Source organism: Gymnodraco acuticeps, unplaced genomic scaffold, assembly GCF_902827175.1.
Source record: "Gymnodraco acuticeps unplaced genomic scaffold, fGymAcu1.1, whole genome shotgun sequence".
NCBI classification, from domain to species: domain Eukaryota; kingdom Metazoa; phylum Chordata; class Actinopteri; order Perciformes; family Bathydraconidae; genus Gymnodraco; species Gymnodraco acuticeps.
Window position 1 is genome coordinate 662,239 of NW_022991063.1, and position 19,088 is coordinate 681,326.

The window sequence follows — 19,088 nt, forward strand, 5'->3', positions numbered from 1 at the left end:
GTATTTGTTAAAACATTTTGTGTTATTTGATATACTTATCATAATAATTATAATCAGATCAGAAATCCTTTATTTGTCCCGCAACGTAACCGCCAAATGTTACAAATTCATTTGGATTGCGTTTTGTTTCCAGTTTATCTGAACTCAGGCCTTATTTTCGTAGTTAGTGACGCTGATAATTGTAAACATATTAACATCACTACAATAATGACCAGTGTTGAAGCTACACTACTTGTCGGGCAGATTGTAAATGTCACTACCACCACGACAATAGCTAGTACTATAAAAAGACTTAAGAGGCAATAATAAATCTGAGTTATTGTTTCTAAACTCAGATTTCTTGTGTTGTTGTGCAGGCCACACATTTCCTGTTCCAGGTGTTTGCTGCAGCTGTGGTTTCCTGGGGGGACCACTCCATGCCCCTCCTCTTTGGCATTAGGGCCCAGTGGTTCCCGTGGCAACCCGGCTCCAAGCCCCAAACCCTACAACACGTGTCTGTACGGTGAGGAGTCCTCCACTGACCAACGCCCTGGCCGCAGTGCATGCTGGGATGCCCCACAGCCTGGCTCTGCTTCTGAACAAAGAGCCTGGAGCAGCCAGACACACAAGGTGAGGGTGTTCTCTACTTTGATTTACAAAACAAATGACCTCACTGTGGGGCTCCTTTTGGTGTGTGTGTGTGTGTGGTGTGTGTGTGTGTGTGTGTGTGTGTGTGTGTGTGGGTTGTGTGTGTGTGTGTGTGGTGTGTGTGTGTGTGTGTGTGGTGTGTGTGTGTGTGTGTGTGTGTGTAGGTGTGTGTGTGTGTGTGTGTGGTTGTGTGTGTGTGTGGTGTGTTGTGTGTGTGTGTGTGGGTGGGTGTGTGTGTGTGTGTGTGTGTGTGGTGTGTGTGTGTGTGTGTGTGTGTGTGTGTGTGTGTGTGTGTGTGTGTGTGGTGTGTGTGTGTGTGTGTGTGTGTGTGTGTGTGGTGTGTGTGTGTGTGTGTGTGTGGTGTGTGTGTGTGTGTGTGTGTGTGGTGTGTGTGTGTGTGTGTGTGTGTGTGTGTGTGTGTGTGGCATTCCTCTCCCTGTGGGGGACCCTACATCTGTTTATACAGTCACGTGTGGGGACTCGCCTCCCTTATGGGGACAAATTGGAGGTCCCCATGAGGGGAATCATTCATTTTAGGGTGAAGACTTGGTAAGGGTTAGGCATGTGTTGGTTATGGTTAAGGTTAGGATAAGTCTCCAGGAAATGCATGTAAGTCAATGTAATGTCCCCTGAAGTGATGTATACATTGTGTGTGTGTGTCAGTTCATAGACTGGCTTTTCAGCATCACAGAAGGTCCTGGACAGAGTCTGTCGGCCACAACCATCAGCTCAGCCAAAGGTAACAGAAAAAGAAACACAACATCGTACATACACAGTTTTGAAATGTATATCCATAAAGCTGAGGAGACGATAGGGTTTCAAAGGTTGTTATTAAATTCACTCAACAGAAATGTCTCTGTCCATGTAACAGGATTTATTTTAGTGCTGTACCATGACAGTACCCTGCTGCTCTCAGGGACCGACAGTGACGTGCTGACTCATGTCCATTAAAGTCTGTCAGGCTTGTAACGAGGCCAAAGATGTACACCAAGTTATAAAGTGGTGCAGTGATGCGTATGTACAGTATGTATGTAGGCTGACCCAGAAGTTAGCAACGCAAAGGCTCTCTCAAAAAGCAGCAGGATGTTCCATTAGAGTATTGCAGGAAAACAGATCTGTGGCATGTTTATAATGCTTACTTGATTTCCTCAACAGGATAATCTACACATAAAAACACGTATTTTATGATTTTAAAAGTGTAAATGAAATTGGAAGAATAAAAAACCTTAAGTAAAAACACACTACTTCAAGGTCACATGACTTCACGTCACCAAGGCGGCTAATGTTAGGCGTGAGGACATTTAGTCACTTGTTAGCAACCACAGTTTTTATGACATATAGAAGCTTCGGACATTCACCAGTAGGGAATATACTGACGTATTTAATGTTGTAGAACAAAATATCTCTTCAGCTCGTGTTAAAGGACACCTATCATGCTATATTTAAATGATATATTGTAGGGCCATACCTATATAAGGTATATTTATACGTTTCTGTTTTCAAAACACCAAACAGATCATGCATTGTAGCCATGCCTCATTTCGCTCTATTTGCTGTTCTCCAGCTCTGTTTTTGCAGGGGGCTGAGCTGCAGCTGACCACGCCCCCCTGCAGCTGACCACGCCCCCCTGCAGGAGAGGGGAGCGTGCTCTGATCAAGTCAGTAGAGGGGGAGAAAAATAGATCTCCGTCCTCCGTGTTTTATTCTTATATGATTATATAGAGTCGTTATTCATTTGTTTTAAAGCTCAATAAATAACAAAGAAGACCTTTGACCGGCACTTTTTCTAATTTTGTCCGGACGATTTAAACTTTAACGGACATGTTGACCGGCGAAGAAAAATCTAACTGAAACTCTGCCGCACGGTTCCCTCGTTCCTTGGAAGAGGCGGAGAGGTGGGTGTTTGTCATCTGCTGGTGGCAAACCGGAGAGAATTACAGCGCTTGCCTCGACGGGGAGGGATTGCATTGAATTACAGCAGCGGGAGCAAACGCTTGCCTCGGGGAGGGAGAAAAAGAGCCACAGCGGAGAATAAACAGAAGGGCAACCATGCGCGGGAAGTCTTCTTCGCTGCTTTTGTGGCAGACTACAGCGCCACTTACAGGCCTGGCATATGTACTACAGCGTCTCCAGCGCAATGGTTGGCCGTGGCCCAACCTCTCATTCCCCAATAGCCGTAGTGCCACCGTCCTGACGTCAGGACAGTGTTCATATCTGGATCAGTTTTCATCAGATCCGTTGCAGCCCCTTTTTTAGAGATTTGGGTATGGAGGAAAATAGAGAGGGTTGTGTTTTCTGACACTTGGTGAGTTCCCTGACACACCGGGGACACATATTCATTTATAAAAGATGTACAAAAGTGCATTTTGCATGATGTCCTCTTTAAGACAAGGGAACGTCATTTCTGGGTTTTAGGACTCACTGCTGAACCACTCTATTGGAGATGAAAAAGATCCCTATTTGTATTGTCTTAGCTGCCATTTTACTAAGAGAGCTATGAAGGATAATGGATTGAAATTCGACTCCAAACAAAACTAAATAACACTAAATAAAACCATACCGGTCACCATGCAAAAGATGGTCTTTGTAAATGTTTAATGAGGAATGAAATGCATTCACCCTGGATGTTGGGCATCCAGGGTCAAATATGTAATGTAAACTGTTAACAGAAAACTCCACAGGGAAACACTGAGGCTGATTGTTAGGACACTGAGACATAACAAACACAGCACATAGAAGCCCATGCAGGTGGATTCACATCATGAATTCACAATAACAAACAACAATCTGTCACGGATGAAAAATGTGATCTTCCTTGTGTTCCAGCCGCCCTGCTGGCCCTCAAGTCCTCTGCCGAGTTTAAGAAGAAAGCCGTGTGGACCAGAGCGTACGGGTGGTAGCCCAGAGGAGCCATGACAGACTGTTACCGTGGCTACGCTTACAGGTGTTCTTCACAAATAAATGGCTGCAGTATTAATAAGCTCGGATGGCTGGACATGTGTGAGGCTCTCTGCATCAACATGGAGAAAGTGAAGCTCCACTTCATCTCATTCAGCCACATCAGAGGAATGTGCTCCAAAACAATATATTCCAATAAAAAGATCTTCAAACACACAACATATTTAATGATGTTGAATTTGATTCTATGGCTCTTCAGTTCAAGATTTTCTTTTCATTATAGTTTTAATTTAACAAACTTGCTAAAAAGTAACAGCACGCATGGTATTTTATCAAAAAATAAACTTCCTGAAGTGAGTCTTAACGTGTCATTTCATTTTCATTTTCATTTTCTTGTTCCATTTGCCCAGTTGGTGGTGTCTCTCCTTCAGGAGTTGCCAGACTGTCACAGTTGCCCCTAAAAAAAGACAAAATTGTTGTCAAAGTCAGGAAAAAAACTATGGTTGTTTGAAATGATTACCAAAAACAACTGCAACAAGATGGTTGTTACAAAAAGAATAATATGATGGTCATTATATAAAAGGAACCTCTGATTCCGTTTGCTGTTTATAAATCTACCCAATATGTATCTTTCTTTACATTTGTATGAGAGATTGCAATTGTGCTTCTTTTATGTATCTGCTTTGGTTTCAAATGCAACACAAGATGGTATAGAGCAGGGGTGTCAAACTCAAGGCCCGTGGGCCAAATCTGGCCCCCGCCTTCATTTTATGTGGCCCGCAAGAGCTTGCAAAGAATGTAATACGTTTATTATACTGTTACATGCCACTTTACAGAAGCAGGTTGCCCATGACCTACATGTCCCACAATGCATTTCGTTTTGTGACATGCACTGAAGAGACTTGCAAATATTTGCAATTATTTGCCCTAGACTTCTGCTTTCAGATGTAGTTAATTATGGAGTTATCACCCTATCCCATAATAATCCAATGCAGAGGCAATAATGTAATATAATACATTATTTTATTTATTTATATAGTCTTAAAGTTACAACCGGCCCTTTGAGTAATAATGCTGATGTGGCCCGCGATGACATTTAGTTTGACACCCCTGGTATAGTGATTAGTTAGGGGCCATCGCTTGTACACTACTGTTCACAATGCAAACATAAATGTATAAATATCTTTATATTTGGCATCTCTCGTCCTCCATACCTAGAGTGGCCTGTGCCTTCAGATTCTACAAAGACTGGAGGTTTGTTGGGAATAATTATTTTGTATGATTTATTTGGCAATCATCATGACAAAAGATAACAGTAATAACTTTCTAGAATCAAAAATCATTCTGCATAGTATTATAAACCACTGTAGTGGAAGAAGCTTGTGTTTTACCACAGTGCTGTTTTCAGTGTGAATGTTGGCTGACTTACCGAGAGCCAGAAAAGGCAGGTAGACCATGAGGAGGAAGGGAAGGTGAATCTGTGTTGAAAGTGTGGATTTCAGAGGGGATGAGTTCGCTGCTGTTGGCTCAACATGGAGCAGGACCTGGTAGATAGTGAAACCTGAGAAGATATAGACATTACATTACATTACATTTAGCTGACGCTTTTATCCAAAGCGACTTACAATAAGTACATTCGACCAGGAAGACACAACCTTGAAGAAAACAGAATCATATAAGTACATCAGGTTTCATAGAGCCAAACATTGCAAGTGCTACTCAACTGGCTTTAGATAAGCCAGTCCTTTATTAGTATATAAGTGCTTTGGTAATAGTTCTATCGCTCGAAGTGGAGTCGAAAGAGATGAGTTTTCAGTCTGCGCCGGAAGATGTGCAAGCTATCTGCCGTCCTGATGTCAATGGGGAGCTCATTCCACCATCTTGGAGCCAGGATAGCAAACCCACGTGTTTTTGCCGATGGGAACTTGGGTCCCCCTCGCAGCGAGGGTGCAGCGAGCCGTTTGGCTGATGCAGAGCGTAGTGCACGCGCTGGGGTGTACGGTTTTAACCATGTCCTGGATGTACGAAGGGCCAGATCCATTCGCAGCATGGTAAGCAAGTACCAGTGTCTTGAAGTGGATTCTAGCAGTTACCGGAAGCCAGTGAAGGGAGCGGAGGAGCGGAGTGGTGTGGGAAAATTTAGGAAGGTTGAAGACCAGACGAGCCGCTGCATTCTGGATGAGCTGCAGAGGTCGGATGGCACATGCAGGTAGACCAGCCAGGAGGGAGTTGCAGTAGTCTAGGCGTGAGATGACGAGAGCCTGGACCAGAACCTGAGTCGCTTTCTGGGTCAGCTGGGGACGTATCTTCCTGATGTTGTAAAGCGTGTATCTGCAGCAACGGGTTGTAGCAGCGATGTTTGCAGTGAAGGACAGGTTGTTATCTAGGGTCACACCCAGATTCCTTGCAGTCTGAGTCGGGGAAACAACTGAGGTGCCGATGTTGATTGTTAGGTCAAGAGTGGGACAATCTTTTCCCGGAAGGAAGAGCAGCTCAGTCTTGTCAAGGTTGAGCTTGAGGTGATGAGCAGACATCCACTGAGAGATGTCAGCTAGACAAGCAGAGATGCGTGCGACGACCTGGGTCTCTGAGCGGGGGAAAGGACAGAATTAATTGGGTGTCGTCAGCGTAGCAGTGGTATGAAAAATCATGCGGGCTAATGACTGATCCGAGCGACTTTGTGTACAGGGAGAAGAGGAGGGGACCAAGAACAGAGCCCTGAGGGACCCCTGTAGTTAATGGACAAGGGTCGGACTCAGACCCTCTCCAAGTCACCCTGTAGGTACGGTCTTTCAGATATGAGGTGAGGAGGGAAAGTGCAGAGCCTGAAACTCCAAGTTTTTGGAGAGTGCGAATTAAAACTGATTCTTCAAACCATTAAAGAGGCCATATTCTCCCTTTCCTGTAGTGTGTTCTAATCTATATGTGTGGTCTGGTTTCAGACAGAGGGTGAAAAGAGGTGCTGCAGCACAGGCAGTATGAGAAAAATAAAGAGCTTTTTGAACATTAAAGCATGGAGATATGTAGAGACACTACATACTGATATACACCTGAACATCAGCAGGAGAGGACTCTTTAAAGTAGAGACACTACATGCTGATATACACCTGAACATCAGCAGGAGAGGACTCTTTAAAGTAGAGACACTACATGCTGATATACACCTGAACATCAGCAGGAGAGGACTCTTTAAAGTAGATACACTACATACTGATATACACCAGAACATCATCAGGAGAGGACTCTTTAAAGTAGATACACTACATACTGATATACACCTGAACATCAGCAGGAGAGGACTCTTTAAAGTAGAGACACTACATACTGATATACACCTGAACATCAGCAGGAGAGGACCTCTTTAAAGTAGAGACACTACATACTGATATACCACCTGAACATCAGCAGGAGAGGACTCTTTAAAGTAGAGACACTACATACTGATATTACCTGAACATCAGCAGGAGAGGACTCTTTAAAGTAGAGACACTACATACTGATATACACCTGAACATCAGCAGGAGAGGACTCTTTAAAGTAGAGACACTACATACTGATATACACCTGAACATCAGCAGGAGAGGACTCTTTAAAGTAGAGACACTACATACTGATATACACCTGAACATCAGCAGGAGAGGACTCTTTAAAGTAGAGACACTACATACTGATATACACCTGAACATCAGCAGGAGAGGACTCTTTAAAGTAGAGACACTACATACTGATATACACCTGAACATCAGCAGGAGAGGACTCTTTAAAGTAGAGACACTACATCACTGATATACACCCTGAACATCAGCAGGAGAGGACTCTTTAAAGTAGAGACACTACATACTGATATACACCTGAACATCAGCAGGAGAGGACTCTTTAAAGTAGAGACATACATACTGATATACACCTGAACATCAGCAGGAGAGGACTCTTTAAAGTAGAGACACTACATACTGATATACACCTGAACATCAGCAGGAGAGGACTCTTTAAAGTAGAGGACACTACATACTGACATACACCTGGACATCAGCAGGAGAGGACTCTTTAAAGTAGAGACACTACACACTGAATACACACCTGGACATCAGCAGGAGAGGACTCTTTAAAATAGAGACACTACACACTGATACACACCTGAACATCAGCAGGAGAGGACTCTTTAAAGTAGAGACACTACATACTGATATACACCTGGACATCAGCAGGAGAGGACTCTTTAAAGTAGAGACACTACATACTGATATACACCTGGACATCAGCAGGAGAGGACTCTTTAAAGTAGAGTCACTACCATACTGATATACACCTGAACATCAGCAGGAGAGGACTCTTTAAAGTAGAGACACTACATACTGATATACACCTGAACATCAGCAGGAGAGGACTCTTTAAAGTAGAGACACTACATACTGATAGACACCTGAACATCAGCAGGAGAGGACTCTTTAAAGTAGAGACACTACATACTGATATACACCTGAACATCAGCAGGAGAGGACTCTTTAAAGTAGAGACACTACATACTGATATACACCTGAACATCAGCAGGAGAGGACTCTTTAAAGTAGAGACACTACATACTGATATACACCTGAACATCAGCAGGAGAGGACTCTTTAAAGTAGAGACACTACATACTGATATACACCTGAACATCAGCAGGAGAGGACTCTTTAATGTATATCAGTATGTAGTGTCTCTACTTTAAAGAGTCCTCTCCTACTGATATACACCTGAACATCAGCAGGAGAGGACTCTTTAAAGTAGAGACACTACATATACACCTGAACATTTTCTTGAAGTAACACTGGATCAGATGTTCTGACAGGACACTAAGCCAGTATTGAGTAGTTAACTGCAAAAGCTGGAACTTTCCTTACACACTTCCTGACATTTTATCATCTCTTTGCCAACATGTTTCCTGTCTGCCCGCAACACTTCCGTTTTATGTTACCAGTCTTCTACACTTTAAAGCAACTGTCATATGGTTCAGTATGAGGGGCCGTACAGGCCGTAATTCATACTGGTCTTCTCACGCACATACATTCTCCTTTTACATACATATATGTTCACTCTTACACACATACATACGGAGCCCTGGAGGGTTCATAGAGAGAAACATTTATAAAACGAGGCCACGTTTTATTAATTTGTGCGCACAATATACTTTCTCGTTCGCACGAGACTTTCTTATGGTTAGACACATCGAACTGCCCGATTATTGCGCCATATTATTAGTTTTATGAAGAAGGTGTGTGTGTGTGTGTGTGTGTGTGTGTGTGTGTGTGTGTGTGTGTGTGTGTGTGTGTGTGTGTGTGTGTGTGTGTGTGTGTTGTGTGTGTGTGTGTGTGTGGTGTGTGTGTGTGTGTGTGGTGTGTGTGTGTGTGTGTGTGTGTGTGTGTGTGTGTGGTGTGTGTGTGTGTGTGTGTGTGTGTGTGTGTGTGTGTGTGTGTGTGTGTGTGTGTGTGTGTGTGTGTGTGGTGTGTGTGTGTGGGCGTTTTCAGAAGATAAAAAAAAAAAAGACACAGCTCTCTGCGCGCAGATAGCAGATACTGTGAGAGTCACGGACATTAATTCTGGGGCAGACTGGTTCACAGACTCTCCTGTTTTGTCGATCCGGTGCTTAAACGCTCTACACCTCTGGCCGAAATGTCCCTAAAATGAAGTCTGAGTTTGAAATATATCTCAAATAATGTATGCACTGCCATTTCCCCACATAAACATAACGGTCTGCAATTAAACGGTTGTCTCCTGTGTGCTCCACTTCCTACTTGGCGCACCGGTAACTTTCTTGTGCGCACGAGAAAGTATATCGTGTGCACGAATTAATAAAACGTGGCCTCATTTTATTTATATTTCTCTCTATGAACCCTCCAGGGCTCATACATAGCCTACATTCTCCTTTTACATACATACATTTTCACTCTCACACACATATTTACACTCACACATTCATACATTTTGCTCTCATATTATCATATTTCAATGCACACATTCATATTTTGTCACTCATATATTTATACATTTTTCACTCACACATACATTTTGCTTTCATATTCATATATTGTAACTCTCATATTTATACATTTTGCTCTCATGCACATTCATTCAATGTTTACATGTAATATTATAAATAATATATGCATGTATGAAGACAATATATGTATGCAAGAGAAGAATGTATGTGTGAGAGAAAGTATAGTGGAAACGGAAGGAGTATGGTTGAAACGGAAGGCAGGTCCTTATCGCGCTGTGATTGGCTCAGAAGGTCGAGCGGTGCCGGCTCATGTTCAGAACTTCGGATTCAAATCAACACGATGGAGGAAGATGAATCCGTGGATCTACGGAGCATTTGTTTTTCTTTATTAAAAAAGTAAACGGAAGAGCGTCTGAGAGGCGTTTTTGCTTTTTGTTTTTTACCTTACATGTCATGTCATGTCAGGTCATTGGAGCGAGGGGCGCGAAACTCGCGGAAGTGATTTCAAAACAAAAGCACTCGTTTGCTTGGAACGGTGATTTATAAACAAGGGGAATTTAGAGATCACAACGAAAACGGCCAAGACACACATTGAGCCCAGAAAATGAATGTTATTAAGGGCTGTAAATATAAAAAGCCTGTGTCTAAAATGGACAACATTGTTAGGAGATTTAAACTATACAGCGATTCTGCACTGCGGTCACTCAGCCGTCTCTCGAGTTTGTTTTTCAAATCAGCTGCTCTTCATTTTTTTTTCACAAATATTTGTTTACCGCAAGTTCTTAATAAAACTGACACTGTTGGACTCTGTACTAGTTTGACTGCTACCAGAAATAAAATGAATTACTTTTACTGTGTACTTTTTTTAGTAATCCTCTGTCAGAGTCCCCTCCATAGTACATATTGTTTCTGCTGTCTTAGATGAGTGATAAAAAGACAATTTTACCATTAGTTCTTAATGATATTGGATCCATAGATGGATGGATATTGATACTGCTGGACTCAGTAGTCTTACACCTACTACCACAATACAATGAAGTAGCCTACTTCTAGTGTGTTTTTGTTGTTGTTGACATCCTCTGTCAATGTCCCCTCCTGAGAACAAAATCAAGCCACTTCTGCTAAGTTTGATGAGGGGAAAAAAAAGATTTTTTTGCCATTAGTTCTTCGTGAGATTGACACTGTTGGACTCAGTACTAGTGAAACTACTCCCACAAATACTATGAAGTACTTTTACTGTGTACTTTTTGAGTAATCCTCTGTCAATGTCCCCTCCTGAGTACAAGAATGCATGTTTCTCTACTATTTTGAATAAGCATTAAAACACCTTTCTTCATGAGACTTAGATTGTTGGACAGAGTATTTTAAGAGGATGGTAGACATGATATCAGCAATACTTCCAGTCAGTACTCCGGCAGCAGCATTTGACACCATGGAAAGTCTTTAGAGACTGGCCTGGATAGCTGGTCTATCCTTCAGCACACTGCACACTCTGTCACTCTTGTTGGCCTCTTATGAAGCTGCTGTCTTTTAAAATATGATTATTTCTCTGCTCCTAGTTCATTCCTCTCAGATTCTTCCATCAGTCCCAGTCATCGCATGTCAGTCAATAGAGCTTTGAAAAATGTGTCCAATTCAACAAAATGTTTTTTTGTGAGTGTCATTGATTGTGTTATTACAAGGTGAGAGAAAATAAATCCACATCCTCCTGTTAAACTTATTTTATTTCCTTTTCCATGTTATACTTATACTTACTTGTAGTAGAACATTTGCATGTTGAACTACATGATATCTTCCCCAGCCTCAAGGAAATACAATAAAATAAATGGATTCATAATTTTAAAAAATTGATAAAAATGTATACATTAATAATGTTGTGCGCAAACATTTCAAATTTAAATCCAAAAGGAAAAAAAAGTTTACTTTTGAAATTATTTCTCACAAAAACCTTTCTAAATAGTAAATTGTTAAAAAGGGTTTAGTCAATATACGTGCTTCTGCCTAAAATAGTTTACATTGAACGTAAACTATATCAAACACCACATGCATGGCAATTAACCCATTTTTGCCCGCTATTTAAATTGACTTTGGTTGAAGTGAATACAAATATATATGTATCTGTGTATATATATATATATATATATAGCATATCATTGATGCAGTCTTTCTGAACACTTTTTAAATAAAATACTGCAAATGAAGAATATGTGTAATGTTCTGCACAGATAGTGCCTTAACTTGAATTTGAAAACACGTGGCAGCTTTATTAATACAGCAGATGAAAAGATTTGTGGAAGGATACATTCTTCATGGGCTTCAATGGCTCTCTAGATAAATGGTGTTTTATGGTTGCTTGTTATCCTCAGATAGTGGTTTGTTTAAATAACTAGTGACATTTGAATAAATATTGCAAAAAAGGGTGCCAAAAAAGGCATATATATAACCTGGCCGGCTTAGCCAGTGTGTATTTCTTCAAGCACCACAAGATTCAGAGTTTATAAAGTAAGTACACAGTAAAAGTACTTCATAGTACTTGTGGGGGTAGTTTCACTAGTACTGAGTCCAACAGGATCAATCTCACGAAGAACTAATGGCAACAAAAAAGAATTCCCTCATCAAACTTAGCAGAAGTGGCTTGATGTTGTTCTCAGCAGGGGACTTTGACAGAGGATTTCTCAAACAATACACAGTAAAAGTACTTCAATGTATTGTAAGTAGTAACTAATACAAAGTCAAACAGTATCAATTTCATTAAGAACTAATGGTCAAATTATATTTTTAACACTCATCAAAGATAGCATAAAAACATGCATGATGTACTATGGAGGGGACTCTGACAGAGGATTACTGACAAGGTACACAGTAAAAGTACTTCATTTTATTTCTGGTAGAAGTCAAACTAGAACCGAGTCCAACAGTGTCAGTTTCCTTAAGAACTTGTGGTAACAAATATTTGTATCACTCGTCAAATATAGCAGGAAAAAAAACAAAGAGCAGCTGATTTGAAAAACAAACTCGAGAGACGGCTGAGGTGACCGCAGTGCAGAACCTCCTAACAATGTTGACCATTTTAGACATAGGCTTATTATTTTTACAGCCCTTAATAACATTCATTTTCTGGGCTCAATATGTGTATATATGTGAGAAATATATGAATGTGTGCATTGAAATATGATAATATGAGAGCAAAATGTATGAATGTGTGAGTTATATACGTGTGTGAGAGTGAAAATATATGTATGTAGAAGGAGAATGTATGTGTGTGAGAGGGAGAATGTATGTGTGTGAGAGGAGAATGTATGTGTGTGAGAGGAGAATGTATGTGTGTGAGAGGAGAATGTATGTGTGTGAGGAGAATGTATGTGTGTGAGAGGAGAATGTATGTGTGTGAGAGGAGAATGTATGTGTGTGAGAGGAGAATGTATGTGTGTGAAAGGAGAATGTATGTGTGTGTGAGAGGAGAATGTGTGTGTGTGTGAGAGGAGAATGTATGTGTGTGAGAGGAGAATGTGTGTGTGTGAGAGGAGAATGTATGTGTGTGAGAGGAGAATGTGTGTGTGTGAGAGGAGAATGTATGTGTGTGAGAGGAGAATGTGTGTGTGTGAGAGGAGAATGTATGTGTGTGAGAGGAGAATGTGTGTGTGAGAGGAGAATGTATGTGTGTGAAAGGAGAATGTATGTGTGTGTGAGGAGGATGTGTGTGAGAGGAGAATGTGTGTGTGAGAGGAGGATGTGTGTGTGTGAGAGGAGAATGTGTGTGTGTGAGAGGAGAATGTATGTGTGTGAGAGGAGAATGTATGTGTGTGAGAGGAGAATGTGTGTGTGTGAGAGGAGAATGTATGTGTGTGAGAGGAGAATGTGTGTGTGTGTGTGTGTGAGAGGAGAATGTATGTGTGTGAGAGGAGAATGTATGTGTGTGAGAGGAGAATGTGTGTGTGTGAGAGGAGAATGTATGTGTGTGAGAGGAGAATGTGTGTGTGTGAGAGGAGAATGTATGTGTGTGAGAGGAGAATGTGTGTGTGTGAGAGGAGAATGTATGTGTGTGAGAGGAGAATGTATGTGTGTGAGAGGAGAATGTGTGTGTGAGAGGAGAATGTATGTGTGTGGAGAGGAGAATGTGTGTGTGTGAGAGGAGAATGTATGTGTGTGAGAGGAGAATGTGTGGTGTGAGAGGAGAATGTATGTGTGTGAAGGAGAATGTAGTGTGTGTGAGAGGAGAATGTATGTGTGTGAGAGGAGAATGTGTGTGTGTGAGAGGAGAATGTATGTGTGTGAGAGGAGAATGTGTGTGTGAGAGGAGAATGTATGTGTGTGAGAGGAGAATGTATGTGTGTGAGAGGAGATGTGTGTGTGTGAGAGGAGAATGGTATGTGTGTGAGAGGAGAATGATGGTGTGTGAGTGTTGAGAGGAGAATGGTTGTGTGTTGAGAGGAGAATGTAGTGTGTGTCGAGAGGAGAATGTCTGTGTGTGAGAGGAGAATGTATGTGTGTTGAAAGGAGAATGTATGTGTGTGATGAAAGGAGAATGTATGTGTGTGAGAGGGAGAATGTGTGTGTGTGAGAGGAGAATGTATGTGTGTGAGAGGAGAATGTATGTGTGTGAGAGGAGAATGTGTGTGTGTGAGAGGAGAATGTATGTGTGTGTGAGAGGAGAATGTATGTGTGTGAGAGGAGAATGTATGTGTGTGTGGAGAGGAGAATGTGTGTGTGTGAGAGGAGAATGTATGTGTGTGTGTGTGAGAGGAGAATGTATGTGTGTGAGAGGAGAATGTATGTGTGTGAGAGGAGAATGTATGTGTGTGTGAGAGGAGAATGTATGTGTGTGTGAAAGGAGAATGTATGTGTGTGTGAGAGGAGAATGTATGTGTGTGAGAGGAGAATGTATGTGTGTGAAAGGAGAATGTATGTGTGTGTGAGAGGAGAATGTATGTGTGTGTGAGAGGAGAATGTATGTGTGTGAGAGGAGAATGTGTGTGTGTGAAGGAGAATGTATGTGTGTGTGAGAGGAGAATGTATGTGTGTGTGAGAGGAGAATGTATGTGTGTGAGAGGAGAATGTATGTGTGTGAAAGGAGAATGTATGTGTGTGAGAGGAGAATGTATGTGTGTGTGAGAGGAGATGTATGTGTGTGAGAGGAGAATGTATGTGTGTGAAAGGAGAATGTATGTGTGTGAGAGGAGAATGTGGTGTGTGTGAAAGGAGAATGTATTGTGTGGAGAGGAGATGTATGTGTGTGAGAGGAGAATGTGTGTGTGTGAGAGGAGAATGTGTGTGTGTGAGAGGAGAATGTATGTGTGTGAGAGGAGAATGTATGTGTGTGAGAGGAGAATGTATGTGTGTGAGAGGAGAATGTATGTGTGTGAGAGGAGAATGTGTGTGTGTGAAAGGAGAATGTATGTGTGTGAGAGGAGAATGTATGTGTGTGTGAAAGGAGAATGTATGTGTGTGAGAGGAGAATGTGTGTGTGTGAAAGGAGAATGTATGTGTGTGAAAGGAGAATGTATGTGTGTGAGAGGAGAATGTGTGTGTGTGAAAGGAGAATGTATGTGTGTGAGAGGAGAATGTATGTGTGTGAGAGGAGAATGTATGTGTGTGAAAGGAGAATGTATGTGTGTGTGAGAGGAGAATGTGTGTGTGTGAAAGGAGAATGTATGTGTGTGAGAGGAGAATGTATGTGTTGATGAAAGGAGAATGTATGTGTGTGAGAGGAGAATGTGTGTGTGTGAAAGGAGAATGTATGTGTGTGAGAGGAGAATGTATGTGTGTGAGAGGAGAATGTATGTGTGTGAGAGGAGAATGTATGTGTGTGAGAGGAGAATGTATGTGTGTGAGAGGAGAATGTATGTGTGTGAAAGGAGAATGTATGTGTGTGAGAGGAGAATGTATGTGTGTGAGAGGAGAATGTATGTGTGTGAGAGGAGAATGTATGTGTGTGAGAGGAGAATGTATGTGTGTGAGAGGAGAATGTATGTGTGTGAGAGGAGAATGTATGTGTGTGAAAGGAGAATGTATGTGTGTGTGAGAGGAGAATGTATGTGTGTGTGAGAGGAGAATGTATGTGTGTGAGAGGAGAATGTATGTGTGTGAGAGGAGAATGTATGTGTGTGAGAGGAGAATGTATGTGTGTGAGAGGAGAATGTGTGTGTGTGAGAGGAGAATGTATGTGTGTGAGAGGAGAATGTATGTGTGTGTGAGAGGAGAATGTATGTGTGTGAAAGGAGAATGTATGTGTGTGAGAGGAGAATGTATGTGTGTGAGAGGAGAATGTATGTGTGTGTGAGAGGAGAATGTATGTGTGTGAGAGGAGAATGTATGTGTGTGAGAGGAGAATGTATGTGTGTGAGAGGAGAATGTATGTGTGTGAGAGGAGAATGTATGTGTGTGAGAGGAGAATGTGTGTGTGTGAGAGGAGAATGTATGTGTGTGAAAGGACCAGTATGAATTACGGCCTGTACGGCCTCTCATAGTTCAGCGTGTCAGGCAGCTACAGTATATCTTCTCCTTTATGATGTTAAATGTATTGAGATGTATTCTGAGCCCTGTTAAGCCATTTGTTTTTTTTAAATATAACTGCCAGTTCAACAATGTGATAGTTGATTAATGTCACCTTCAATGGCCACTGTCAGGATGTATAAGGGGATCCAGAGTGTGTAGCGTATCCACAGCATGGCGATGGAGGGTGTATCCATAACACACAGCAGCTCATGTGGGTACCTGTCATCAAACGGCACACATCCAAATATTAACTGAGGGCATACTGGTGCACTCTTACACAATAACCTACAGTTGATTTAATTATAAGGTGAGCACAGCCTTTTATTCATCACAGTAAGACATGCCTCGGTTCCCATAAGGCCATTACTCAACACTCATTTAATTATGATCTGCTACATACCAATGTATTCACAAACCTGACTGGAATAACTGTTCTGCAGACCCTCTTCACAAACTCTGAGAGGAAAATACTTGAACTACACTGTTAGTGTCGTAGCATGTTAGTCTGCACTAATCCCTTTACTCCGTTTGACTTCATATGTATACTCTATGCACTGTTTGTATGCATCATCTGTCTGTTCATCCATCCCATTCTTGCCTGAGGGGAATTTTCTTTACATTTTGCAAAAAGATAAACTAAATAGATTTTGTAGTTCAAAGGTCAAGGTCACTGTGACCTCACATGTCCCATTCTCCCCTCATCTTTGGATCGCCTTAAGGGAATCCTATCCTGAAATGTGGCACGAGTGTCCCCTACAACTCATCATCCCTGCGCAACGTTATCAGTTGGGAGTACACAAAATGTGTTTAACAAATTGAAATAAATCTAGGAGAAAAGCAGTTAATGCGCCTACATTCATTAAGATCTGACATTTTGCAGATTCTTGAGGTGAAGCGAAGTGAGTCATGTTCATACCGTAGGAGGTCCAGAATGTTCCACAAGAACAACTGTGCACACACAACGGGTTTACTCTGGATCTCCTCCAGCAAGATCACCATGATCAGCAGAATGTTCTTCTCCATAACCTGAAAAACAGACATGCACATTCCACTAGCGCTGAAAAAGGACAAAGTCATCTGGAATGCACATTTGAGCATTCACACAGAAAAACTGAGGGTGATACACACTTGCACAAAGCGAGGGAGGAGTCTGGCTTTCTCAATCCCGTCTGCGATGTGGAAGAGCTCCAGGATGGAGAGCAGCTGACACAGACTCATCACAAAGCCCACCGAGTAGAACGTGTCTGCTAAGGCATCTGCAAAGGCAAACATTACATTCCTTCAGAATGACACGACGACAGTATGGTGAAACTTGAGCCTATTGCTGCTCAACAAAAACTAAGTTGAGTTAAAGAGCTGTACTTCATTTTGATAAACCTTACCTTTACCAAATGTGAAATATCTGGCTATGGTATTGGCCAGTATCCATGTATGTCCACAGAACTGGAACAGGTTATACGAGAAAATATAGGCAAGCCGGAAGCTGAGCCTGTAAAAGAACAACATAGGCATTTGGTTTTTGTTGTTTGTCCTTCATCACTCTGGACATCTTACCCTGCCAGGTTTAACCCATTGTTATCCCTGGCTTCCTGGCACACTGAGAGTTAATGGAGCCGTTAGTGGTTTTCATTTCAGCTCTGATCCTCCTGCTGTGGCAAGTCAAAATGTCAGAAGGATCTGTTTACTGTATAACTGCCAATGAGGATGCTCTTTGATTATAATATTCTCTTAAATCATCTATCAGGAACTATTTTGAGTCAATTGAATTACATGGAAACACAGATGGAAAGTGCATTTGCTTATTCACTCTGTATACAATATTATACAATCTGTACTTAGTTCCATGGGGGTACTAAGTGCTGGTACTAAGTGCTGGTACTAAGTGCGGCAAAGTACTTGCTTGTGAAAGCGGCTCTTGAGAGTGAACCAAAAAATGAGCTCTTAACACCAAAATAATACCTAAAAGAGGATAAAAAGCTATATACAGCTGAGGGGAACGTTATGATGTTTTCACTGTTAGTATCCCCTTCTATATATAAAAAAGTGTACATATATACATATTGATAAGTGCAGCTTTAGCTACATTAAGCTGTCATCACATTCTTTATTTTTAAAATTAAAAATGGTTTGCAGAGAAGTCCTCCGAGGACACCTAGCCTGTGACATACAGTATGTTACAACATTAATATATATGGCTGCAAGCAATTTAGACTCCACCCTTTGTCAGAGTAATATAATATGACTTTGGCACAAATATGTTTTATATGTTTTTATGCACAAAAATGTGGAATTCTACTCACTGACTGATTCACTGACTGATTCACTGACTGCAGGAAACAGACACTCTCCCACCCTGTGTAGTTTTAAAACTCAGTGCATAACTTTTATAAGCTCATTTTAAACATAAACATGCAATTTAAGAAGCAGTCTGTCAGATACAGTTGAGCTCTAAGCCTACTTTACAGTATTACGTTGCTCATGCTGGTAAATGAAGCTTTGTATACGTTAAGCCTTACATTCCACAACACGCCCTGTGAATGAACACACATTCCTCTCACAGCGAGAGCTCACACCCTGGTGGAAAACTCTCATTACCTTCACTTACATTCTCTCAAAAGTCTCCTTTTGTTGCTGGTAAGAGAGGCATCTTATCATTCCTGTGTGAGCAGTATCATTTTGTGGTGCAGTTTGGAGCTCCTTGCAGCAGTTTTCTCCCAGTAAACTGAGACCCGCCTCTTAGTCCTCCTCAAGTGTGAGCAGACAAATGCTGCAATATTTGTGTTTTGTGCTGCTTCCTCAGGCTGATGTTAACGGTTATTGCTTTACAGCGAGTAGGAAGTGGACATTCCACGTGTGTGTGTGTGTGTGTGTGTGTGTGTGTGTGTGTGTGTGTGTGTGTGTGTGTGTGTGTGTGTGTGTGTGTGTGTGTGTGTGTGTGTGTGTGTGTGACTGTGTGTGAGACTGTGTGTGAGACTGTGTGTGTGTGTGTGAGACTGTGTGTAAGACTGTGTGTGAGACTGTGTGTGAGACTGTGTGTGTGTGTGTGAGACTGTGTGTAAGACTGTGTGTGAGACTGTGTGTAAGACTGT

General features: G+C 41.7%; 2 protein-coding genes across 2 annotated transcripts in view; one reads left to right on the forward strand and one right to left on the reverse strand.

Annotated features, from left to right (window-relative positions):
- Positions 1-3,743, forward strand: part of focad (focadhesin) — a 79,310-nt gene extending 75,567 nt beyond the window's left edge. The window contains 6 exon segments of the mRNA XM_034236623.1: positions 357-491; positions 493-522; positions 524-584; positions 587-609; positions 1,291-1,366; positions 3,453-3,743. Of these exon segments, the coding sequence (XP_034092514.1) occupies positions 357-491; positions 493-522; positions 524-584; positions 587-609; positions 1,291-1,366; positions 3,453-3,526 (399 nt within the window). The 3' untranslated portion in view covers positions 3,527-3,743.
- hacd4 (3-hydroxyacyl-CoA dehydratase 4) lies at positions 3,200-18,797 on the reverse strand. Its single transcript, XM_034236629.1, has 7 exons — positions 18,605-18,797; positions 17,382-17,488; positions 17,128-17,255; positions 16,916-17,025; positions 16,112-16,218; positions 4,954-5,085; positions 3,200-3,981 (listed from the first exon to the last, which is right to left on the reverse strand). The coding sequence occupies exons 1-7, from the start codon at positions 18,652-18,654 to the stop codon at positions 3,893-3,895; spliced, it is 723 nt and encodes a 240-aa protein (XP_034092520.1). The 5' UTR covers positions 18,655-18,797; the 3' UTR covers positions 3,200-3,892.
- Between the last annotated feature and the right edge of the window lie 291 nt (positions 18,798-19,088).

Bases quoted from the DNA above. Each gene is read 5' to 3' on its own strand.
- hacd4 (XM_034236629.1), bottom strand. From the start codon at position 18,654: ATGATAAGATGCCTCTCTTACCAGCAACAAAAGGAGACTTTTGAGAGA. The intron at 17,026-17,127 runs GTGTGTATCACC...TCTGTTTTTCAG, and splicing joins TCCTCCCTCGCTTTGTGCAA to GTTATGGAGAAGAACATTCT. The intron at 3,982-4,953 runs GTAAGTCAGCCA...GTCTTTTTTTAG, and splicing joins CCTGCCTTTTCTGGCTCTCG to GGGCAACTGTGACAGTCTGG.